Here is a 26,875-nt window from a genome sequence, read left to right as displayed (position 1 = left end):
GGAAGCATTGAAAGTAGTAGTAATATTAGGAAGCATAAGCTGATTTTAATAGACAATATTATTGGCCTTCCTGATAACATGCTGTATCTCTTCCTCTCTTTTAAACGATTGTACAGACAGAGTCTGAGTTGGAATCCAAAATAAACCATACAAAGGAAAAATGTATAAATGTTAAACTAAAGAAAATGTTGACATGAGATTGTCTTGGTTAGCTGAGTTAGCACAAGATGAAGCTGTGTTCCTGACACACAGCGATGTATGAGTAGGAGAAATGTTGTAGCACCTTCTATGAGTACAACACTCCATCCATACATCTTAATTTCAGTTGACAATGTCATCATTGTAACTTATAATACAGCAGCATGCCCGTCATGCTGTGACAAAACAAACAAATGACATGAACATACCATATTCCAAGACAAACTATTTTTTTCTATACATCCCTGTACTGCCTCGGGCTTTTCTTTCATTTTTTAAATCAGTTCACAGCTATTACTAGGTAGAGAAAATAGTATCCACAGCATGGTCAAAAATAACTGCGGACTTTACCACAGTACAGGTTCCCCTCAAGCACCAAGCCAGAAGCAGCTGTAATACCTCCTGGTTATCCTCTAAACCTGTTTTCTCTCAACACCCTGTAAAACAAAACTGAGACCACCACTCACTTCACATTCTGGCTTAGAGAACACAGCAGCAGTATTTCTACAGGGAATTATAATGATCTGGTAACTTTTACCTACCACCCTTGTTCCAAAAGCAGCATTATGCAAGTGATTTATCTTGCAGAAAGAAAGATGAGGCACTTAACGTTCCTGAAACCACAGATAACACAATACGGGAGTACTACTACATATGTAAGAAGTTCATATCTGCAATTTTAAGGTACCAGTACGAGAAGTAGCAAGAGGAATCACTTCTCACCTTGATCCTGCTGACAGCTTCCTGAGCTTGCATCATTCTCACATTCTTGGAGGGAGTTTTATCCGAAAGGAGTTGAGTTGAGCCAAGGTAGTTGGCTGCAAAAATGATTCCATCGATTAAGTCTTCAGGATCGCAAGGTCCAGGAACTGTAACACAGGAAAGAAATCACTGCAGAAAATTATACTGAAAAATGGCAAAACAGCAGCACTAACAACTTGAGCCTGTGCCTGATGGCTGTAGATGCTCCTTTGAAATACCACAGTTTACCATGATGACATGGTAACCAGTACTTTCAAAGGTTCGAAACATCAAGAAAATGCTCTCAACATCTCTCCAGCAGAAGCTGTAATTGTTAATCCAGCCTGTCTCCTGCAATAGCTCAGCCTTTTGTGAGCAAGGATCACCCCAGGGCTAAACAGTATCTCTGAGGTTTTGCTGTTATGAAGAGACGTGGGGACTTGGCTCTTCCCTCACCCACCAGAAACAGCCTTGCAATCCTGAGGCAAGCAGTCGTAAGCAGTAAGAGGAAGGGGGCAATTTAGGAACAGCCATCAGCCACTTTCTCACTTGGTGTCAGCCACAGTTAGTACACAGGTAGAGGAAACTCCCTGGCAATGCTTTACAGGTACAACACTGCTCCCCTTACTGAGACTGAGAGCCCAATTATCAAATTGCTGCTACCCCACAGGCCTTTAAAAATCATGATTAGTCTCAACAAGGATACTGAGGGGGAGTATTCAGTACTTTCAGAATTCAGTAAAAGTGTGGTTAAACATTCAGAGCACAGGATGTCCCACTGGAAAAAGCAACTTTGAGTCCCCAAAGACTCTTAATGATCTGACTCCCATTAGCTTCTGTGCAAAGTCCGAGGGTGATCAAGTGTCCAACACCTAACAATTTTAATCATTATAAAGCAGCATTTATGATTGAGAAGACTTCCAGTGTTTGGCAATTATATCTAAAAATTGTAGGGCTAAAAAGATGTATTTTAGCACCTTGCTATATGTTAAAATTGTCATGATCCAGTAGGGTGGTTGGTTTAGCTAAGCTTCCTGTTTTTGTACAAGTGACAAAAAACAGCAGATGCTGAAGACTTTTTGAGAATGCAAATCATCCTAAACAATTCTACTGGTAAAAGTGCCCACATTTTATCATTAAAAGAAAAAAAAAAGAAAAAAAAACACAAAACAAAAAAACACAAAACAAAAAACACAAAACAAAACACACAAAACAAAACCTTTTTTTTTCATTATTCTAGGAACAAAGCAAAAAAAAAATCTTACAGTATCAGAATGTAGCTTTCATTAGCTCGGGGCTTATCTTGAGAAATGAAGCGATGGGGCTCAAAGCTTAATACTACTCAGAATGCCAGCTCTAGCTTAGTTTTAAAGGAAGAGGTTAACAACCACTTAGAACAAGCACGAGAAACTTCAGCTCTGAAGAAATGCAAGTCATTTTTAAGAATAAGATAACAAATGCAAGAGCTGAAGATAAATATCACACTCAAATTACATACAGAGACTTAAGTAGATGCATAAACCTTATAAGGGAGCTAGTCTCTTTTGTGTTTTCATTAAATATGAACATTTAGGACTTGTAATTTTAAGATGTTCATCTTGCGTGCTGGCAGAAGCTGTTCAGATACTAAATATCTGGAAGACCCTCAAAATGAACAAGTTATTTTCAAGGACACACAACCAAAAAAACCTGAATTTCTCCCTTAGGGAAATTTATGCATCTGGAAGTGCTATGTATTTACAAACTCTTCCAGTCATGAAACTACACAGCATTTTAAAGTGCTGCCTTTCGTTACTCTATACTCTATAAAGGCCTTATCACAACTTCTATTACCAAACAATTTATAGTCCTATTCCTGATTAAAACACACACACAAAAAAAAAAACAAAAACAAAAAACAAACAAACAACCAAAAAAAAACAGACACAAAACTAGTCTGACATTCTGTAAAGGTGTAGATAAGATTCCAAGAAAACATAAAAAAAGGCATGTGCTCTATATTTTCACTAGAGGTGAACATACATAAAACGCTGCTTTTTTAAAGACCCCTTATATTTATTATCTCTAACAACAGATAATATCAAATTATTATCCATTGAATAGAAGTGTAGCAAAAGTGCTAGCAAGCTTTTTTGGACTACTAGTGCACAAAGGACTTTCTTTTTTTAAAAGGAATTTCCCACTGGACAAAGATTTAAAAAAAAATTTAGTTTACTATTTTTTTTTTTGTTTGTTTTTAGGAGAGGAGGATGCTTTTAGATAGCCCTTGACAGAGAGGACTACAACCAGCAGACTCATTGAAGTTCAAGACAGATCATTCATTGCCACAAAATTCCAAAGTTCAACTAGTTTAGAAACAATATATGAGATTTACACTAGTTGATGACCTGGATATAGATTCCAAAACACGCAGCACAAATACTGAAGACTAAACGAGTGATCAATCTGTAGTCAAAAGAGAGCGACCATGTAATTGTTTAAACACAGCACCCTATAAAGCAATCCAAGGAGTTCCAGGACAGTCCAAATGAAGCATCACATCAACCATACTTCTGGCATGTCATAAAGCACATAGCACAACCACTGCTGGGGCAAAACAGCAATTGCAAATCAGAATTTGTCTGCTTCTGTCATGCTCTCATAACAAAATGAGTGAATTTTACAGCATGCAGTCTTTCAGTATGCACGTAATGCAGACTCATAGAAAAGCAGTTCAGGTAGCAGGTAACTTGTTTGTTGACATTGCTCTAAATAAACTCAGCACAAATACAAGTGCAACCTTAACTCTAACACAGGAAGCAGTAGTTAATTAGAGGACAAGTGGCTGTAAAACAGTGCAGATTTCCTCTGGCAGACCTGCCAAGTAATCTTATTAATTCAGTCCTGCAAATTAACACAAATGAGGCTGGATTGAGGATGCCAGTTGAAATCAGTGCTACAGAGAGCACTGGTCAACTTGCCTAACCTCTTTTCCTCATCCACCACAAAAAAAAAGGACCTGAGACAGAAACCATGAATAGAACACTAAAAAAAATAATAAAAAATATGCATGTTTCTGCACTTCAGAAAGAGCCTAGTACAATTTAATTCAAGCTCCAGACTGAACACAATTTTATCTAAATCAGTATACGCAACCCTGGCAGTTTTTCTATTTAGCAAATTAAAATAAAAAAATATACTTCATAAATACTGGAGTTCTTTGCATATATAAAAGTATTTAGTAATTGTAGAACCATCTTACCTTCAACATAGGTTGGAAATGAAGCCAAGCTTTTTCTGGACTGTAATTAAGACAAAAAGGATTTCAAACAAAACAAGGCACGTCAATATATGCATTAAAAATTTCCTGACGCCAAGCAGAAAAAATAAATAAATTATTACCAAGGGAAGATAATAGCTTATTAAGATTTGTTATTCTATCCAGTAGTTTCAAACTCTAACCACCTAAGGTAAGTTTTGTTTGCTCCATTGACGGGTTTATCTATCAGGCAAGATGCTAAGCTCAGTTTTCAGTTACCTGCTGGTGTTTGGTAGTACATTAACAGTCTATCAGTCAGGGCTCCCCTTTTACTGATCAACAGGTATGCAGGAAAACATGTGGTATCTCAAAGACACTGAATTTTCCATACACAAGTATATGTAGCAATATACAAAATTACCCCTTACTGTTATTACTCATGACTGAAACTATCAGCTGTTAGTTATTCATTACCTAAATTTTGTTGTTCATTAGGGCTGTTCTTAGATGTATTCTCATGTTAATACAGCCTATAAGAAACTTTCCAAATTTTAACATGTCAGGTAGCAACCTGTGTTCTGCAGCATAACTGAATTCTCGAACACTTCCCCACCAGCTGTGTTTATACGGTATCAACCACAGAAAGATCTGTTTGTTTCAAATTCATAAAAGATAAATGAATCAAGAAAGTCCTGTCTTGTATGTGTAAATACTCAGTGTAAAGTAAGACCTTCCAGCTGCAGCTTTCCACAGAAGACACTGTGGCTAACAATTCAAACACCTGAAAGCTACAAATTCAGTAAGACTCACCACTTTGTTATATTCAGTAACAACCCTACGCAGGAAAATATACCAAATAAAATTTTGTGTGTCAACATATAGGTGGTAATAGATGATATTGAAACAGACGCTGCTATCATACATGTCATAGATAAGGATTTTGGATAGCCCAAGGCTTACAAAACTTTAATGAATCTACAACTGATTGTACCAGCAGTAACTTCTTCAATGACTGCTCAATACAATTGTATTAAAAGAAGATCTGTGTGTGATCAGAATAATGTATGGTATCTTTTTAGTGTCTTAATAGTATCTGCTTTTATACAAACATACACTTATACATATATGCCAAATTATTTTCCTTTATGGCAAGCAACATAGGTTCTATATGTTAGTAGGAAAAAACAAACAGGCAACTAGGCAGGTTAAGTGACAGGCTGAGTGACTAACCCCAGGGAGTTTTTTCCATTGCAACGAATGGAAAATAGATGTAACATAAGTAATATTTTTCAAGGAATGATGCTAGTCTTGCTATAAAATAAAACAACTCATGAAAGAAAAACAAGTTGCATGACAGACAACAGAGCCTGTGCAGCCTTTAAGTACTTGTTGTTCCTTACGAAAATGACTAAGCTGTACTGCAAAACCAAGAAGGCTCTCCATCAGATAGTACCAGCATCAATAAACGATCATCTCCTGCTGCCAAAGCACATCAGTTGCTGTGAGGGTACAAAATATTCCTTTTAAGATCTGTGGCTCTTTCATCTCTCCAGATTAATGTTTTTTTTACCAGACAACCTACCTATACAGATTCAACAATGGTTTGCAGTTGCTGCTGGTGTGGACCTAAGAGGGATATTCAACTGCTGGACTCTGACAGCAGGCAGAGGACAAATCCAATGCATGCCTGCGACAGCTTATGCATGTAAGTGCATTTTCCAAAGCACTTTTATGTTAAACAGAGTGCCCAAAGTTTATAAATACAGATTTAGTAATTATTGAGCAATCTGACGAACTGATGCAACTTCTCAGGATAAAACAATGTAAACTGTCATTATATACATGTATGCTCTTGCTGTAAAATCTTACACACTATGAATTTTTTTTTTTATCTTAACAAGGGTCAAAGGACATTTAACTAAGACCACAAGAATACTAAAGAAACAGATAAAGTTGCTGATAAGAGGAAATCTACACCTTTTAATTTTAGATACCCATGAATAATGAAATATTGAGGTATTAATATTTGATTACTCCTGTTAATAATCTTGTTGCCTTTCAGCCTACTATTAGAAAATTTCTATTAAAAAAAAGGTTTTATTAAGACCTTAAAGTAATTTCCCCATATTATGAGGCTTCTTTATGACTGTTGTTCTTGCATGGAGGTACTAAAACAGTCATTATTGCTCATTTGAGGGAAACAAAACAGCCTGATGCATCCTACTGTGAATCCTGGTTTACCAGGATTAACTCTGAAGCCATGTGTGAGCACAAATAATAACGCCTAAAAACTGTTAACAGTCAGAATGTACATGAAGTGATAAAATCTGTAAGCTGAAGAAAGCCAGAGGCTTGAATAAGCTAACAATATTGCAGGCAAAAGTGCAATCCGCTATTGAAGGCTTTAGCCCGTGAGAAATTACGGATTTCTTAAGCCTTTTGAATCCTTCCATTTTCTTCTAAATGCAAATACCAGTTAGGAGAAATGCATACTTGATACAAGCTTTATTACACCCTTGATAATAAAAAGAGAGAAAAAAAAATAATTACTAACTAGTGTTCCAATTTTAATCGGTACTTCCAGTCACAGTAGGTCAATTTCTTTCACTATGGAAGATAACTCATGCATTGTTATCAGTAGCAATGTGGTCTTTTGTAGTCTTTTGTGAGCTACTGTGCCTACAGTTTCCATATTTTTTTTTTATTATTTTTTTAAATAAGCAAAAAAACCAAAGATTTGCATATCTTTCTGTTTACACAGCCAGACAGTCTACACTAATCTAAATACTTTTTATATTCAATTATTCTCTTCTCATAATGTGAGAAGTTCTACTCAACAACTCTCATTTGGTGTTGGTAGAGATAGCACACTGTAAAAAGCTGCGGGGAGAAATGATAGATAAATAAATAAATAGCTTTATTTTGAGGAGCACAGGGTCAAGAACTCCTATATTCTGACTGTAAATCACTGACAAGTTATCACCAAATCAGTCTCTTCTTCCAACACCTCAGGTTGTACAATGCTAATATAGTAAGCAGCATAAATTACTACCCAACTAATGTTATTTAATGAGGATTATTCATCTCGCTGACAAGCATTACGTTCTTTGTTGGGGGACATTCTGCAAAGAAAAAGGAAAAGGGCTTAATTTGCCTTTACTACAGAAGTGATGTTGGCTGTTCTTCTCCCAGCCTGTTAAGTAAATTTTGTGGCAGCCAAACACAGAGTCAGAAATGCCATGACAAACAGACTTAAGCATGTTAGAAATTCAGTCAGACAGCCAGGCACGCATAAGGGAAAGGAGCAGCGGATCAGCTATTCAAGTTAGTTCCAATTTCGGTAAAAGAGAACGGATTTGCACAGGTATAAGGGGGCAAGGAAAATAAAAAGGCATGAGCATCATGAACAAGACTGTGGCTTTTAAAAAGATTTCACTCTACCTCTTTATTAGTGGAGGGCTCTGCTGTACTGCAGACATCCTGGTGATGTTGCCTACTTGACGACTCAGCACCCCGAGGTGAAGAGGAATCTGGAGATGGAGACTAGACATGGCAAGGAAATAAAATTAAATAATAATCTGAGTGACCAATGTAGAAGTTCTTCTTTCATATTTTCCTCTAACTTGGTAGAGGAAACAAGAGATGAAAGTGAAAAAGAAAAAAACGAAACAAAACCAAACAGGACAAACACATTTTGAAATGTTGTAACCCGTGATTTTGTCACAGTGATCAGATGTAACTAACTCAGTATCTCACTGGACTCAACCTGAACATCTAAATCTTTTTAAAAAATGTGTGTGTATGAAATGAGACAAGTGGAAAACTTAAAAAAATGTACTCAGTTGCAAACAAGACCGAGCCAAAAAGTATGTCCCAACACCACACTTTTATGGGATAAATGGAAGTTGTCTGGGCCCACTGCTTCCATTTATTGTCAGCATTCAAGTAAGCTGCAGTTACAGGACTTGCAGCTGCATGAGCACATGCCTGTGGCATGCAGGCAAATGGATCTGAGTCTGCTGAAAGCTGTAAGCAGCACAGACCCACGTCCCAGAATTGGGGCATTCCAGGAAAGAAATTACAAAGAAGTGAGCTGTGATGGCAGACGGGTGAATTGTCCATGAACAGAAAAGGGATTCTGTAAAGATTACTTATTCTTAACTGTCGAACTGGGAAGAGGGAAGAAATGCCTGTGGTTTCCTCTACAAGCATACAGGCTTCCAGGTATGATTAACCTGAAGTGGTAAACTAATCTCATCTAAGCAGAGATGGGCTTCAGTGGTTGTCCATACACGTTATCCACCATCTATAAAACACCTTTAATAAATTGTACAGAGCAATATTAACATATTCAGGGGCTTCTCAAGGCATTCAAGGGCTATTCAGTACCAGTGCAACCAAAAACTATGATTCCTCAACCTAGATACAATGCAAAATATTAAAAAATTTCACAGTTTATGCACTTCATCTTAATATCATACACGCTCTCTAGATCAAATTTTCTCACTTTTCTTCTTCCACCTGTACACAATTTATTGGAGAAGCTGTCCCTCATACCACTTCCTAGTAACGCAGGCAGTGTCATAATGAACATCACTGCAGAAAACCAAAGGGAACAGCATTTGAGAACAGCAGCATGGGATTTCTATCTCTGTGTGACCTGCCTGCACGTATCTTGGTAAGCTGCTGTGGGAAAGACTATTCTGATCACAGGCAGCTCCTGATGGATGCTGGTGACACCAAAAAGCCACGGCGAGGTACCTAAAGTCCCGAGCAGGGCAGACTGGAATGAACGTACAGCACACGAACACCGAGCTGGAATTAACGAAGGTGACCAGCTTGTGAGAGGGAATAAAGCTTCAACCCGGCACGCATTTTGAAGGCAGATTTTAAGAAGGCACTTGTAAAACACGTCCGTGCCAACAGGTGAACCCTCTAAGGAGGCTTCAGTGCTTAGTTATGCAAGCTGGGCTTTTAACCCAGCAGCACTGGGGTTCTACACTCTCCTTTGGCACAAGGAGTCTGGCCCCACCTTTGCCAGCTTAGCAGTACATCACTGACAGAAAAATGGCCCAATGCTGTTCTGCTGCTTTCCTAAACAGCTACGTGATGTATCGGCCACATCAGGAAAGGGCTCTGAGCTGGCAGCAGCTCCAGCCCAGGAGTTCCCTCTGCTATGTCTCTGCTCTAGCTAAAGCGTTGAGCTCTATGAAATAGTGTGCAGAAAGCAAAGTTTCCTTAAGGATGTTCCCTGTTTCCCTAAGGATGCACCCCCATGGTGTTCCCATTCCCACTAGCTACCTAGTATTTCTGCACTAGGATTGAATATGAAGGATGAGCACCACTACCAGCCTAATAATGGCATCAGGATATTGCAGGACTGAACTCTAAACAGTCAACAAAGAAACAAAGTAAAGCATATAATCTTTTAGCATCAACTGTTTCCACACAAAACATTACTTAAAGTGCCAGAAAGCTTTCTTACTGACACACACAATTAGTAACTACAATAAATTACCTCATTTAAACCCGTTGGTTGCTGACGTTTAGGAACTTTGCACCATCTAAAATGTATTAACAGTTACTCCAGTTGCACTACAAATATCTTCACTGTCCTATCTTCATCTACAAAACATCAGTATCAAGCAATCACCAAAACGACCACACAGCCTCCCTCCCATGTGCTGTTTCAAAGTTCACTATTTTTTTCCTGAAAAAAAAGAAAATCCTCTGCCCTGACCAAAAATACACACATCAGATATCAAGCTGGCTCCCAGGTTTGCTACGTAGTAAGAAGTGAGAGCTCTCCCTGAGAAATTCTGTACAAGAAAGTTCAGCCTTTGAAGAACAGCACTCAGTTTTCTTCCACATCAAAACGCGTGTTCACTCGCAACGCACAAGGAAAGAATGCAGTCACAGCCTGTAAGTAGCTTTCATACCAGTATCAAGATGGGAACAAATCTGATAGACAACTTCCACAGCTACTCGAAGCACGACAAACCGAAGTCTAAAATAAATGCTTAGTAACAGCCCCATTGTCTCCTAACAAAACAAATTCTAAAAGCCTCAAGAAAATGCTCTCAGAACAAAGCAAATGCATGTGCAGCATGCTGCTGTTACACGGAGAGGTCCAGCAGCAGAGCTACCAAGTGTGTGTTCTCTGACGTGCAGTAACAAAGAAGTAGCAGTTGCTGTCATGAATATCTACTTACATTTTTCTTACGATATTCAGCCTGGTACATCCAAAAGTTTTCCATCTCAATTTTGGTGTTGTTTGCGTCTGTCTAACACACAGCTCCCTCCACCTGAGAAGTCTTCCCTGCTCCTGTGCACTGGAATTTGGTATCAGAACTGGTAACTGGAGAGGAAGGAGTATTGTGTTGCTTCTAACCTACCCAGGTCAACCCACCTGGCTGCTGAATAACTCGTGAAGACAAACGTAACTGACCCTGAAACATCTTCAGGTGCAACCACCTGCTTGTGCTTCATGAAAGCAATGCTGGTTTACTTGTTCATGGCAGCAGCTTATCTGAAAACAGTGTAACTTTGGGTGGCATACAAAGCTGGGACAGAAAGGATGAAATCAACAAATACTTCAGCAAAGCAAGATGAACTCACGCAAAAGACCACTACTTACACAGCAGTAACGTCCACGTACAGGCATCTTGGCAGAGGACTGGCAAATGTACTCTTCTTCTACATTAGCTCATAGGATACAACTAGGTAAAGCACGGGTTTTCAATTTAATTGATTTCAGTGATAGAAAGTCTTCTCAGAGATACCCACATATACTAGGCAAAGGTTGAAGGTCCAGCATGTAAGTACAGTTAGATCCATAATTTCACAAGGAGCTGTAGCCTAGCCACTGCAGGTGTCTACCCACTGTGACTTATCAAAATATTTTTTGCTATTGGTATAAAAGCTACTTTCAGACTGTGACTATGTTCCTTATACACTGTATATAGCCTTATGCATTACACATTATGTATTGTTTTGAGCTGGTGTTAAAGCTGTTTTTCCTTCCTTCAGTAGAAGAGGAAAGACAATGCACCCGAATCCCACAGCCAAGAGCTTTAATAAGCAATCCACCACAGCAGTCCTATTTCAGGACCTGATCACAAGTCTATCACATGGAAGGCATCACTGCAGAGTGTCCACTGTGATAAACTGAGACCATCGACAAATGTTCATAGCTTTTAGATGACATCAAGCACCTGGAAAGGATGGAGCTGAAAGCCGAATTTCCTTATGGTATAATTAATCATCATTACTGTCCTACAAACACAAACACCCTACACTATTATACACATATTTGCATGGTGTGACACAATCTGTGGAATTTAATTTATACCCATGGCATGAGGATGAAACTGGAGTTTGTCTTGTAGATAAACCTGTGGCACAACTGCAGCCAGCTCACTCACCCACCAGTTTCCTTGTGTGGTCCAGGACCCCCTCAACACGGCTAATTTATGCACAGATGGTAACGACGGGCTGCCTTGAGACAAGGTAACTGACTGCTGCTCGGCCCAGAGCAAAGCCTTTGGTTAGCTGCTGTAGCACCTCTCCACACAGGAACTGCAGGCATCGCCCCGTGTGTCACCTGCTGCAAACATCAGCAGCTTGGGGTGCATTGGTTTGAGGAGTGCCCCCAGTTCAGCTCTGCAAAGCTGGGGCCTCCCACCACTTCCCACTGCCTGGGCAGTGACTGAGAAGCCCACTGGAGAGATCCCAATGTCCACAATAGTCCTACAAAGCTCTGAACAAACCAGCTTTCTAAAACACTGTCCACGAGCGTCTGTACAGCAACACTGTAAGTAATTCTGCAGTAAAATTCACAGAATTTACAAAAATGGAGATTTTGACCTAAGCCGTAACTGCGTACCTATGCCACAGCCTTTTAAGATCCCTACCCACTGCTGTTTATATTACTGAATCACAGACACAAAATAAAGATATATGTAGAATAAGAAGGGGGTTAGATTTGACACGGAAGATTCAGAGTGAGCTAGTAATAAAAGTAACTGAGCCTGCTAAGGGAATGTGGGCCTTTACTTCGTCCATTTCAGAGAACCTCACGGCCACAGGAGCCAGCAGCAGGAAGCATTTAGCACCACAGCCGCGCTTTGTGAGCGGTAACTTCTCTCTGAATAAAATCTCAGGCTGCTGCTTCTCGCTCAGCTACAGACCTCCCCACCTGTACTTCCACCCGAACTTGCAGTTTGTGTGCAGCTTCATGGGTCAGCCCGAAAAGATCAGTGTGGATGCCTCCTGTATTTTCAAAAGACTGCAAGACTAACAAGTGCTGTTCCAGCGTCCAACAGCACAGGGAAAAATCACTTGGAATTGCCCTCACCCATTCAATAATTTAGAAAATACAACAACAACAAAATAAAAATCACCACCACCAAAAAGAAACAAAGCAAGTAGTTATGAATGCAATGCTCACTGTAATTTTAAAGCCAGTAAGTCACCAGGTGAGTGCCTGTTATCAAGCACACTAATTGATAAACTTACGCTTTCTTCTGTGTGATTGATGAACCACCATAAAACTTTCTGCCCTGGGGATTAAAATGCTGCTTTTTGCTTTTTAACTGGGCTTACTCTTTAATTTTAAGACTGTGGTCTTGACTGAAAGATAACCTCTGTTCTTTGTGCTCGGCAAACAGTTTTAAAGGGTCCATTCAGAGAAAAAACACGATATCTTATTAATACAAACTCATCTTTATTTCATTTCTTTTCTCCCCCTCCTATTTTCCTCTCCCCCTGTTCATCTATTACTGAAACCTGCTTAATTATTTAAAGCAGACTTCTTTATTCCTTTTTTAATAATACATTAGTCCTGCTCCGGAAAAAGTGAAGCAAATTCATCTCCATGAAGACACTCCGTTTTTGGAGTCATCACAATGGAGAAAACCCTACAACTGAGAAGTCAAGGGTTGAAATTAAATATAGATAACCAAAAAGAACCGAGAAGCAAAAGAGCACAGCTCGGTTCTGTTCGACCTGAAAGGTTTGTCTTCAGCTGTGAATTTCCACTTCATAAATCCAAACCACCCATGTTTGTAGTTTAATTTCGTGTTAGGTTTTATTTGATGTTCCGCCACCTCAAGTGTCTGCAGAGGAACAGAGACTGTGGCCACTGATGAGAGAAATTTACAAACCAAAGTCTTGGAACACAGCAACAAAAGTGCCTTGCAGGTCAGCAAAACGTGAGATCTAGCTTTGAGATCTGTAATTCCATAAATAACTGAATGGGCCTCGGAACAAAGCCATGGTACTTAGTTCTGGGAGCAGCGAATTTCTCCCTCAAAACCACTGTTTTCTCCTGATTATGGCAGAAGTGAAATAGGCAGCCTGCTTCTCCTCTCCGGTCATGAGAGGACAGGACTTCTCCTTAAATCCTCGCCAAAAAAAGATCTAATTGAGTGTTTGTGCCTTTTTCTGCTTTTCTCATCAGGTTCCCTGTGTTTCCACTGCTGAAACAGCCACTATTCTCAAAGCTCTATGACATTTTAAAGATGCTTTTTAGACTTCCTGTACAATCTATGTACCAGAGTATGCCACCATATTCTGAGATACCTACTACACGGAACTACTCCCTTTTCCTCTCTGTATCCATGCACTGCAGATATCTTCTGTTTAGACCTGCAAATACCACTGCTCCTGTGCTTGGCTAGGCACACTCACAACGTATTTCTGATGGACAATCTGACTGAAAGGAGAAATAGGCGTGAACTATGTAAACAGGGAGATAACCACAGGCATTCAGAAGAACAGTATTGTCTAAAGGATATCCCTGCCCACCGCTCCCAGACATGTGCATACCGCAAGCCTCACGGTTGTCTCAAGCTATGAACACGATTCAGTAGGATGTGAATAGACCATCTCCAGTTTCACACACAGGAAACAAAACCTAGCTGCAGCTCCACAGTCTTTTTCCATCATGGGTCAGTTTCCTGATGTCTCATTTCGCACAGCTGTGCAGCTCTGACTGCTACTGTATTTGAAAAAGATAAACACCTGAAGCTAAATCCAAGTCTGCTTGGTTTTAAAAATATATATATTCAGATAAATAGATTTTAGAAATATATATCAATTGCTCATATCTCATCTAAGTGTCAAACTACAAAAAATCTTACTGCATTTACTACAAGGACACTGAGATAATTTTTCAGCATTTATCAAATACGCAAGTTTTATACCTTCCCACATATGGTCCAGAACATTTCTTATCCCAGTGAAAGCATCACTAACAAAGGTGCACAGGACCCGTGGCAGCAAATACTCTCCATTGTTAACTGTTAAGCAGATACTCGGGTATATTATTTATTTATTCACAGAAGTCTGCTGCCTACATCATGGTACTGCTATTGCTTATTAAAATAGAACCACCCGTGTCTGCGAGTAAATTTTCTTTCATTGTGTACTACAAAACATCTCTTCTGGGGAGAAATAAATAGAAGTGACTGAAATTCCTGTAAATTAAACCTCAAATAAACCTGGGAACAGACCTTCTTAAAAACAAGCAGACTTCTGCTGAAGTGATCTGTATCTTTCTGTCGTGTTTGTTGCATAAATCTTTCCTAAGCCCCAAACTACACCCAGCTGTAGGCTAGCCAAACACTTTATTGCTAGCTTCTCAAAATAGTCTCTGGATACTTCAAACTCATCCTCTTCCAAGGGTTCTACTGTGAACATATCATCTAAATGCTCAGCACTGAGGAGTGACAGTCACTTTCTTGTGAAGAAGTCAAAAGAGGTTGTCATATTTAATGACTCTCAACTGCAAATCACGCTTATGGCTCCCTGGCTTCGCCACTCCCTCTTGCAGGGCACCTAGCTAAATGAAAAGTGACCGCTACTTAGATCTAGAGAGGCCTTACCAGTTTCAGTATCTTATAATTAACTATGCATAATGATTACAAATATTTCCAAACAAGTATTACTTTCAAAATCAAAATGGTTTTGATAAAAAACAATGTGGGTACAATTTCCAAAGCAGACCTGCAAAAATAGTGAAGGTAATAAAAGACGCAATTTACATCAGGCAATAATACTTTTAGGGGAAGAAAAGGGTTCAGCGTTTGCCTGAAGGTAAAACACTGTCCATGTAGTTCCTTCCTATTTCAGGACCAATACCACTAATTAGATTGAATTACTTCTCTGGCTTAGACTGGTTACACTGAAAGGCTTGTGTCTGAGATCCTTTTTCTTTCTGAAGGGAGAAAGAAGGAAAATCTACATTCAGATAAATGGGCTCTAACTATATTTTCAGTGTAACTGATCACTCATGGCCACTTAGACAGCAAAATCCAATTTTGCCCAATTTACTGCCAAGCAATTGTAGTAATGCTCTGTTTAAGAAAGCAGACTGTTCAGAACAGTACATTGTGAAATCTGATTTAAAGCATACAGTAAGGCACAGACGCAGTCTTCAGTGAAAAATAAAAGTCCTGCACAATCCCAAATCTCGTATTATATTCTTCTTCTGCAATATGTATTCCCTTCAATCTGCTCCAGGTCTGCTAAACCATCACTCAGCCAACTTTCCCTTTCCAAGAACACAGACCGCCCATACATCTACAATCATCCTTTCACTTTCCACTGAGCTGTACTTACTGTCATTATACATCCCTGTTTTGATTGCAGCCAGCACTGAAAATCTTGGTCAGGCTCTTGTCTGACAGGCAATGAAAAATGCTGAATGAGAAATTACCTTTTGGTAGAAAACCAGAGCCCCAGTGTACTTCACTACAGGTATTGTTATTGATGCAGACTGATGGAAACCCCTGTTTGAGAGGCTGAGTCCTACCAACACACTCAGGAAGCCGAATCCTGCAAGGTGCAGCAATGTTTTGGAAAGCAGATGGAGCAGAAAGGACTCAGTGCTCCAGGGATACCCTGCCTAATGCTGGTACTGGGTGTTAGGACCAGAAAATCAGGAAACAACAGCAAGTTCTTTGGTCCTCCCAGAAGAAGACAGCACTTTGATGCAAAGACAATATGGTGACCAAAATGTGCAGAGAAAGAGTAATGTCACCCATATTTGAACAATAGGAGAGGCTTAATGAAAGATTCTGGAAATTTCTGAATTAGTTATGCTAAAGATAATTGTTCTCTTCTACAGCATAATCTGGAAATGTTGCTTTAGGCCTTCACAAGACTGCTAATCAACTCTGTAACAGATTTATTTTTTTAATAATTTTAAGAGGAATAGATTTTGCAATATATTTTTTTAAAATTAAAAGTTTAAATGAAACTATAAAGAAATAAAAAAACAAACCTAAACACACTCATCACTATGTGTTTCTGTTTTCAAGCAAAAATAAAACCTGAAAGCTAGTTCTCACAGCTAACTTGCACGTTTGTCAACAACTCAAACCCCATACTCCAAAAATCTCTTTCCACTTGCAGAATATTAGCCTTCACAGCTTTGAAGACAGATGAAAAATGCAGAAGCATGTCATAGATCTGTCTCTGAATTCCCTTTGAAAAGGTTGAGGTGTTTTGAATAGTTCTGATGCATTCCTGTAAGTTTTCAGTAATTCAGTTTAAAAGGCCAAAAACCCCACAGTTCTATCATTTGGTGTTTTTCAAAAAAAAAAAAAAAAAAAGTCACAAAAAGCATTCCACAGCAATAAAAAGGATAGAGCAAGGATAGAGCAGATGTTTGTAGTGCAGCTACCCTTGAAGTAATGGCATGGTTCCGCATTAGAGATAATTTTTGGTCCAATGCTTCTAGTATACCAGCCATTTTCACATCAGGCATAAATTTAACTTAGTTAGTCATTTATGAGTTTGTTTTATTAGAAATACAGAAAACCCATAAAACTTCAGGGAAAGATTACCAAATAGACAGCTGGAACCACAAACTGTGAATTGATTCTGATCCAAGTTAAGTCTCATGCCAAAAGTACAGAGTTTGAGAAATGCTAATGCTGTAAACCTGAACAAGGGTCTTTGATATTTATACTGCAAATACGTTTTACAATGATAACATATTGAATTTCATAGCACATTTCTAGACCCTGGAAGTGGACAAAGCCAGGACAGGTTTTCTGGAATCTGGATATGTGGTACCACTACAAATAATATTCCCAGATTTCTGATGGAACCGTAAGTATTGCTATGTGACAAAAACTGAGATTTAGAAACCTAGAATTAACAGAAACACGTACGGCTGTATTATGTGAGACAAAGTGTTCTGCTCAGTAGCTACTCTAAGTATCCCATGGGATTTGTTCCAGAAAAAAAAAAAAAAGAAGAGTTGTGTGTGTCAAACTCTTGTATAGGTTTAAGAGTCAGTGCTTCAAAGGAAGATTTTGGTCCACTGATGATGTACATGTTTATCTCTTACGTGCCCTCTAGAGTACAAATTTAAAATAGGCAAAGCACTACATAATTTAAGAAGAATGAGTCACAGAAGAAGAACAAAGTCCGCCCTCTCTCACTGCAATGTATGTCACAATTAAAGGAACAGGACATACATACGGGAGAGCTGGAAGCTTTGTATACTCACATCTCCATCTAGTGGCCTCTGGTCGTCAGAGTCCCTGGTTGGGCTGATGTCCTGCCGCATCACCCAGATCGGCTCCTTAGGTTCATCCGGGGTGTATGGAGAACGGATGGTCCTTGTCTTCACCTCCTCGATAGCCTCTTTAATATCCTTGATGGCCAGTGAAATTGCATCTCTCTTTTCCTTGCTGTACCTCTGCACGGTTTCTCCTGAGCCGGACGTAAGGCGAGAACCAGGTGGAAGCTGCCCATTGCTTTCATGCCCCCCACCGGCAAGAGTATGAGCCTGCTCCAAACTCTGCTCAGCTTCTGGCATGTCTTCAGCTGCCTTGTCCAGGCTCTGGGAGCTCATGCTCTGCTTCACCTCTGCCACGATCTGATCAATGTCCTCCTCTTGTTCGTAACTATCCATCCTCGGGTAGGGTGCAAACTCTGCCTCCTTCTCTGGGCTGTCGGACTCTCCATCAGACCGCTCATCGTAGTGGTGAAGGCGAGCACCGAGTGCCTCCTTGCGGTAATTGTCAGCCTCCTCCCTCTCCCGCTCGTACAGCTGGATCCCCTCCCTGGCGTCCAGGTCTGGCGTATCTCCGATCTCCTCATACACGTGCTCCTGCAGTCCATAGTCGGCGTATGGCTCGGCATACTGCTCATCCTCGCCTCGGTGAAAGAGACGGTGAGTGTAGACGTAGCCTGAGTAGGCTGCATTCATGGCTTCCTCGTGTTCGATGGAGTGGAAGTGGAGGTGGTTGGGCAGCGCGCGGGTATGAACGGCCTCGCCGTGCTCAGCCTCGGCATTCTCCGTGTACTCCTCGGACTCGGGCCTGTACTGCACTGCATAGGCGCTCTCATCCTCATTTTCCTGAACCCTCTCTGTCTCGTAGCTGTCCTCCACCGTGGCTATGACATCCCCTTCTGCGGTATCTGTGTGATTGTGGAAGCCGCTCTCGGTGCTGGCGGACCGAGCTAACATCCCTTCCTCCTCCTGCCCCGACAGGCCCCCTTGGCTGCTGTTTGTGTGCCGGGGGTAGTGACTTGCATACCGCTGCTCCTCTCCCACCTCCGCATGCTCCAGGTCAGCCTCCACCGACTCGTTCACTGCTCCATTGGCTGGCTCTTCGCTTACCTCCCCATCCGGCGGTCCAACCAAATGGTTCATGGCAAGTTCTGGTGGGTAGGTCACTTACTCTGTCGACATTTTGTCAATCACACCTGGAAAGAAAAAAAAAAAAAAAAAACAACAAAAAACCTCTGAGGTTACTCTTAGAAAAAGTGGAGTCAATAAACAGAAGCAGTAAAAGGCACCCTTCCTTCCCCAGCAGACAAACTTTTGACTTCATCAGCCCTGAAGTCTGGGGACAGCCAGGACAGCAGTATGACCTGTGCGAATGACCTCCGACAGCACCAGCCATGAATCCCGTGGGGACAGCACTTCCCACTTTCACTGATGAATTCCTTGTGGAAAAATCATTTCCAAGCAGCTCCTTGGATGTACTCCTTCGGACAGCTGCAGCATTTAGGTGACGTTTGTGGGTATGCATTAGAAAAATCAACTTTGCCATAGGCTCAAGCATTGTAGAGGTGTAACAGAAATGTTTCACCACTCTCCCTACACCTCACTAACCCAGCACAAAGGAAGGATGCGGTAATGTAAAATGACAGACAGTTCCAACACTGCAGTCTGCAATTGCTGAGATACACGGTCCTGTGCATACTACACTCCTTCAATATGGTATCTTCAGCTCAGGCAGTCACCCTATGCACTTTTAAAATCAGCAGAGATAAATAGGGGTTCCCAGGGTGCATCAGAAGCAAGCTATTTCTTCTCCCTAGGGAAGCATACGACAGCTAGATCCAACACAGATAGTTTGCTTTTTCCACCTAAAGAAGGTATGCAAGTAAGAAAATTTCCATGACAAGGTAAGGTCTCTTCCAGCTAAGACTTGCAAGAAATCTGGAAAGAATGGACAGGTGTGTGCCAAAAGTCACCAACCAAATACTCTCCTCTCCCCCCCGGCATATGACAAAAAACATACTATTTTAGGCAACAAGAAAAGCAGCACTGCAAAGCTTTCAATTTTAAGCCCACAAAGGGAAGAGTAAAGATATTAATGCATAACAGCCCTCTGGAAAGCCCATCCCAAACAAGATGCCCTGAAGTCAGTTAGAAGCTCTTCAACTGCTTGCATGGAAACAGGCTGAGATGGAGGATTGCTTGAAAATTCTGCATTGAATCTGTCACACTCCAAGCAGCTGAAAGAAATGAAGCTGCACATAAACACAGGATGACGACCAACTTTCTGAGATCTTTACCACACGCATCCTGGCACATCTTTAACCAAACAATGTTAAGTTAGAAGAGATGGTAAGACTCAACTGCATGAAAACTGCCTACAACCCGAGTCAAATAATTTCATTTAAATTTCACTTATTAACTTTGCAAATAATAAATTATCATTTACAAATGTATTTTTATTTCAATAGAGTTTACATCTAGAACTGGGCATCTGAATAAATGCCCCTAGCTCACCTAAGCCCCAACAACCTTCAAAGAAAAGCATGCATCCAAGTCAAGTACATCCATTTGACTCTTTAACAATCAGTCTTTAAAATGGTAATTTGAAGAACCATGTGTTAAGGAACCATGTATAGAATAACTATATCCCTTTTCACATGTGGCAACTGAAGACTATTAAATAACATTTTTTTATTTTTTTGTTTTTTAACTCTTAGTAGCATTTTCCTCATGCAGACACCAGGTCTTCCCGTTTTTTCTCACTAGGCCTTCCAAGAGCACTTCATCTCCAGCAAGCAAACAAAAATCAATATCCTAAATAAAATGCCATAGACAGAAGAGAATATAAGCAAAAAAATGGCCTTCTGACCTTGGAAATAGAGACGCAGCACCCATCTGAAATATATCATACTCTCACATTAATTACCCAGAACAGCAGCTGTGCTCCAGTAATCACACATACATGGGAAAGTGCTCTCTAAGCACTCCTAGCTCTGCACTCAGGACTTGATGGATGAGCCTGTCTTTAAAACAGAGAAATCAGAGGCTGATTACTAGAACAACCAGCTGTTTGCTGAAGGTTAAGCTAGCTTCTGCCTGTAAAAAAAGAAGAAAAACAAAACAGAAACAACCTCTCCACATATGTTTCAAGCAACAGTAAGAAACAGCTTAAGTCTGAGGATTTTCCTCTGCTGCTTTATGCTGAAAATTAAGTACTTAAGATACTACCCAAGGGCATACTATCGACAGGGAGCAAGACCACAACACTAACGCTCAGGAAAGCATGCAATGGGAAAAGGTGAAAATGTGAGAGCTTCCAGCTTGGTTTATTATCCATTTCCCATGTCCAGATGTACTATCACTTGCTTTCTTCTGCATGTGGCCCCCTCCAGTGCATGGGTGCCTGAGTGTAGTGGGGCCAGACCCTGCCCTGCCACCACCCGGGCACACGGCCCCGTCCCAGCTCCCGGCCACTGTCACTGCAAGGGGCCTTCGTGCCCACGCGTTATAATTGGTCTTTTCAGGTGTGAGAGCCCGAACCATTTCGCACCACTTTCAAAAGAGAAAAGTTAGTGTGCCAGCTGAACTTGTGAGCAAAAATAGTTCTGTCTCAGCCACTCTTTGGGTGTATTTACCCAAAACTCCAAGTCACACTTGAAGCAGAGAAACCTCAGGCTGAATTTGCAAGGGCCACAGGCTCTGAATACAAGTTGTCTTGGCACGCTCTCCAAGGAAATTCACAAAGCGCCCATGATTTGCCAGATTCAGCAATTGTGGTGGTTTTACCCAGGTGGGCGACCAAGCTCCACCACAACCACTCTCTCACTCCCCCTCCTCAAAGAGGAACGGGATGAAAATACTATGGGAAGGGCTCAGGGGTTGAGATAAGGACAAGGAGATCCCACAGTAATTATTGTGACGGGCAAAACAGCCTCAGCATAGGGAGATAGTAAGATTTATTGCCTATTACTAACAAGCTAGAGAAGTGGGAAACAAAGAAAAGAAACCAAAAGGGGCAGCTTCTAGATCCTTCTCACACGAGCCACCCCATGGCCCCCTGCTACCAAACCTTACCACAGAAACCCGCTACAGCAATGCACCGATGTTCCACTTGTATGGCACAGGTACGTGGATAGAGACATGGATAAAAGCTACCTCTAGAAAATCCAGTATGTTCTTTTAGGAAACATGTGTCATCTTCTCAATTTTTAAGGGACTCTTTGGTATGAAATGGCTGAGGACTGAACGGCACACACAATGCCTCTGCAGAGAGAACTCCCCACCTCTCCTGTAAGAGAGGACTTGCTTTTCCAAACTGAAACCTGTCTGGGAAACCTGACTGCTTTCCCTGCTGTGCTAAGCAAGCATACCCCAAACAGCTCCAAACAGAAGTTGTGAAATGCATGTCTATTGCCGGTCAGTGAAAACAGCACCTGGAAAGTCACATTAACACCACACCGTGGGCACACGAATACACACACCACACACAGTCTCATGCTGGCAAGGATGGACAGCTGTAGTACCCACAACACTCACCATACTGGAACCGTAAAGCAGGATCATGTACACATGTAAACCTACCCGGTGCACAACATTCACTACAAGCCCTCATGGAATCCTTGCAAGAACACTGCAATATCCTGAACAAGTCAATCACATCAGTTTTAACACCACAATATGACTTGAATATTTGCTGGGAAGTATTTTAGTCCAATTTCATTCATCTTGGGTGCTTCCATTTCTAAGGTCTGCTTATGAACTCGAGGAGTGACTGCTATTTAACCTATGTTGTATGCCAGGTTTCTCAAGTCAGCTATTCCAAGGACTGCATCAGTTGTTCGTAACTTCCAAGCTCCTTTTCTGCAAAAATGTTTAGGGGATTAAGAAAGGGCTCAACAAAAGGCACTAAACACCCACCTCCAAACATCAACTATTTCACAGAACTAAACAAAATTAAAACTGCAGGTGCATTTATTATCCCTATGCAGAAGCACTTACACTACAAGTGCATGTAAATGTGTGCTTGTTACCCATACGCCTTAGTCTAAGCCAACAAATAAATAGGTAAGCTGTTCTTACTAGGAGCGGGGAGGCTGAATACAGAATTTTCTCTTTCTTGACGTGTTTACTAATTAGGACAAGGTATGTGGATTTCAAGAGGCGCTACCTTCTAACTGCAGAAGTTTCTTCTGATCACAACTAGCCTAAAAGAATATGCAAATTTCTAACAAAAAGTAAGGCAACACTCTTATTAAACGAGAGCTACAGCGTCGGCGTGGCTGTGGTACACCTACAAATAAATGCAGTGCCTAACAGAGAACTAGAGTTAGCCGCTCTGGTACAACTTCAGGCATAATGGAGGAAAAAAAGCCAAACCCATGAATTTATGACCAAAGGAACACTGAGCTGCTTGAATAGGAATGTCAAGAGGTTTAATTCTGTGGCAGAAAAATAAGCAAAACCCCCCAATTCTTGCGAAGGCATAATTACAAGCATTATGTGGATACCAGTAACTATAAGTTTCCTCATATTTAACACAATAAATGTTCTTAACATAAGAAATCCATGTGGCACGATCGGTATTCCAGCCACACTGGGATGGAAATAAATTGGATTAAGCTGCAGTATGCACCTAATTGACTCCAAAGCAAATCATATGTCAGATTTCAGTTTCCGACTGTTTCTAATTCTACTTCGGCTCTATCCAGGGAATAAAATTCTGTGGTGGAAAGGATGAATGTGCATCAGCAGTAGGCTTTCTGAACCATATCATCTCAGGCTAGCCCTTGATTACAGGGAATAAATTTAAATTTCTGCTTTCAATCTAAAAATTGTTTACAACAGATCCCAAATATCTCTTTAAATTTGAATTGACATCATAACTAAAGAACCTGAACAAGTCACACAGCTGTCTTGTAGAGTCTGGAAATGTCACTATTCCCTGGATAACACATAACAGAGTACTCCGACCGTGCCATCCAGGTTCTTGTAATCCCCATCTTAATCAAAACTAAGCTTTAAACCTGAGCAAGGAACACTAGTCAGGAACCTTCTGTGCCAACAGACCAAGTTCCTATGAGCAAGAACAAAGAGACAGGGGTCTCCTGAGCACAAGGTTGATAAAGCTTTACAGCACTGCAGAAGTCTGATTGCAAAGAAGCAGATCCTTCCCATCACATTTGTCACTGAAGTCCTGAAGAAACAGACACAATGGACTCTGGGAGTATCTGAAGCCATCCACATGCTGCCAGAGAAATGTTACATGGTACTACAGCCCAAATAGAAGAGAACGGCCAAAAGCACTAGAGAAAAATCTTGACAAGGACCCACAGGCAACCTGTACCGTGAAGTACAACAGTTATGCTCACGAGGCCAAAGATGCTTTAAAAAAAAAAAAAAAAAAAAAATCAAAAATCCCAGTTTGAAATTGGTTAAGGAATAAATCTGATTGCTCTCACCAACCAGAATGACAAAGCATCATAAATAAAAGTGCTGTTCTAAAAGTGAAGCTAAGGAACCATGGATTCTCTGACAGGTTATTGCTGTTCTTATTTCTGGATGTATTATGGATTGCATCTTTAATTTGCAACTGGATAATCTAAATTATTAATTAAATCAATTTCCAAGTGAGAAAGAGAAATTAAAACAGTAGATAAGCAATGTCAAAGCACAACATCTAAGATCAGTATTACAATGTGAGACTAATTTCAGTCTCTGTTAGAGGTACAGTTATTAAAAATGAATCTTTACTGCTTCTGGGCATATAATTATCTGTAATCTACAATGTTTCCTCCTCTGTGTAAAAAAAAGAAAGGACACAGTGGAAAACAGTGACACTCCAGCGATCCATTCTGAATGCAAATGACGTTATCTCCACACTAGTGACACTTTCATAAGCAATGAAAAAACATATTTTTCTCTAAACAATAGGGGATAAGATCTATGCTACAAAATGAAATAAAAACATATAATAAAGTCGACACAACAAGCCCAATAAACTTTCCATCTCCTTTTAGGTACCATTAATAGTGTAACAAAAACAACCATGAACAGAGCTCATAAATATGATGTGGTAAACTGCAGGACATGACTATCCTCACGGTGAGTAACAATACCCCGGTCTTCACTCACAGAGAGTAAGCTAGCATGTTCAATAAATCCTTGGATATTCCTCCTCTGCACACAAATAAAGGCTTAATCCTACCTTTCTGGTTGAGACAATCTTACTCAGCTGTGTTCTTGTTTAGTGTTACAGTCTCGACACAAACAGCTACCATGCAGCAACTACTCTTTGATGCAATTGAGACAGAAAACATACCAGAGAAGAATCAACGTCCAAAACACTCTGCGTCTATGAAAAAATTCAAGTCAGTTAGTCCTTCAGATTTGATACCTTGAAATGATATTATGAGAGGAAATTCAGTTTCATCAATTTTGTTATGGAAAGGAAAGTTTTAAAGCAAGTTACACATTGCATTTTTGAATTCTTTAATGTGAACAAGCCACGGGTTGTGTCAGGTACACAGAAACATTTGGACAGTGTTGAGATTATTTCAGCAAAAGAAGGACCTGGCGTGAGAGAAGGATCCCGAGCATACATGTTGAGTCCATGAAAACCAAAGAAAATGACAGAGAGGGAAGTCCACCAGTTAGCACCTTAGACGAACTGGTCGAACTTCAGCAGACGGGAATGTGTTGAAGAATACTGTTTCCAGGAATACCTTAAAAATAAAAAATCTAGAGTAACAGAATAGTGCACATACAGAGGGATACAAAGCCCCTAGGACAGCTAAGCAATACCCCTTCTACTTCTTAAAGGCATCTGTGACAAATCTAGCAGTTACCAAGACAACAGAGCAACATCTTCTGTCTTCCCAAATTCAAAGGCACAAGATCAGCTCACTGAACAGGTACAGCAATTCTGCTCAAACCCCAGCAACTTCCTACACTCAGCCTCATTTGATCCGTACAAGGATTTGCTCTCAGGTGCTCGTAACTTCCTGAGGGCTTCCAGGTAAGGATACACCCTCATGGAAAGCACCAGGGCTCAGACATCAAACAAGAGACCTGATTCTTCCTTAATTTCTCATTTAAATTCACAAGTGCCAAAGTAGCTGTATCTGAGCCAGGCTGGAAAAGCCAGTGGGACAGGTGGGGTACAGAAGTTGCTTCACCTTTCCTGGTGGTACAGGGAGTTAAAAAGGTACCACTGCCTGGAAACTCGAACACCGAGCTATTGAAAGCACCGCATCTTACAGCCCCTGCCCTCTCTTTTATCCCCCCAAAATTAAAGACTAGAAAACATCGACTCTTTTTTTCAATTGTTGTTTCAATTAGACCTACACTTAAGCCCACACTTTTTTAGCAGAGGCTTTTTCCAGAAAGGCTTGAAGAGTGCAGAGGTGCTCAGACTGGGGAAGAGTAAGGAAGGTGGGGAGATGCGGTACCTATAAAATTCCCAAGTATTGATTATGGTGGGTATATCAGCTCTTTTCCTTCCCAATCTTAACCTTCAAAACAACTGAGTTAACACTTTCCAGCTTTCACATCCTAGGCTCCTTTTCAAGGACCTGATGTATGTTTGGATTGTGTTGTTAAGATGCAGTTTTTAAGTATTACATGTTTTTTTCTCTTCCTTTAGTGTGAAAGCAACTGACAGAGTCTATACCTGCTTCTGCTCATCAAAATTAAGTGAGAAAGATCATGTAGGAGCTGCTCACTTCCAAAACCTTGTGGAGAAAATGTGAAATCCCACTAACAAACAGATTTCATTTAAAGCTATAGCCACAGCCAAAAAAAAAAAAAAAAAAAAAAAAAAAAAAAGAACCAAATTTACTTCCCTTCCTCTCTCTCAAAAAAAAGTGATTTTCAGCTGCAATATTCATCATGGAATTAAATACTACATCGGAAGGTTAGAGCTTGTATCTATGTAACTTCTCAGGAAAAAAAAAAAAAAAACACAACACAAGAAACAACTACTACGGAGAAAAAAACAGATGCAAAGGAGGAGGAAGTGGGAATGCATAATATAGGTTACAGCAGATTAAAATTAACTTTTTTATCCCCCCTACACAGACAACTTTCTCTTCTACTGGATTTTCTGTTATCATTTTAGCCCTCAGAGCAAGCACACTCCAATCTCCACCCATCACATTCCCACAGCACCT

At 40.4% G+C, this 26,875-nt stretch overlaps 1 protein-coding gene across 2 annotated transcripts in view; it reads right to left on the bottom strand.

Moving 5' to 3' along the window:
• The window catches only part of APBA1 (amyloid beta precursor protein binding family A member 1), an 87,725-nt gene that overhangs the window by 18,512 nt on the left and 42,338 nt on the right, over window positions 1-26,875 (bottom strand). For both annotated transcript variants that reach the window (XM_082784017.1, XM_082784016.1), the window contains 4 exons: window positions 17,700-18,904; window positions 7,619-7,720; window positions 4,181-4,220; window positions 922-1,067 (listed from right to left, as the gene is read on the bottom strand). In XM_082784017.1, the coding sequence (XP_082640143.1) occupies window positions 922-1,067; window positions 4,181-4,220; window positions 7,619-7,720; window positions 17,700-18,851 (1,440 nt within the window). In that variant the 5' untranslated portion in view covers window positions 18,852-18,904. The remainder of the gene's footprint in view (window positions 1-921; window positions 1,068-4,180; window positions 4,221-7,618; window positions 7,721-17,699; window positions 18,905-26,875) is intronic.

The sequence above is a fragment of the Aythya marila genome, assembly GCF_965140915.1.
Source record: "Aythya marila genome assembly, chromosome: Z".
NCBI classification, from domain to species: Eukaryota; Metazoa; Chordata; class Aves; order Anseriformes; family Anatidae; genus Aythya; species Aythya marila.
The sequence above is the reverse complement of the archived record's forward strand: the minus strand, read 5'-3'. Positions and strand labels throughout refer to the sequence as shown.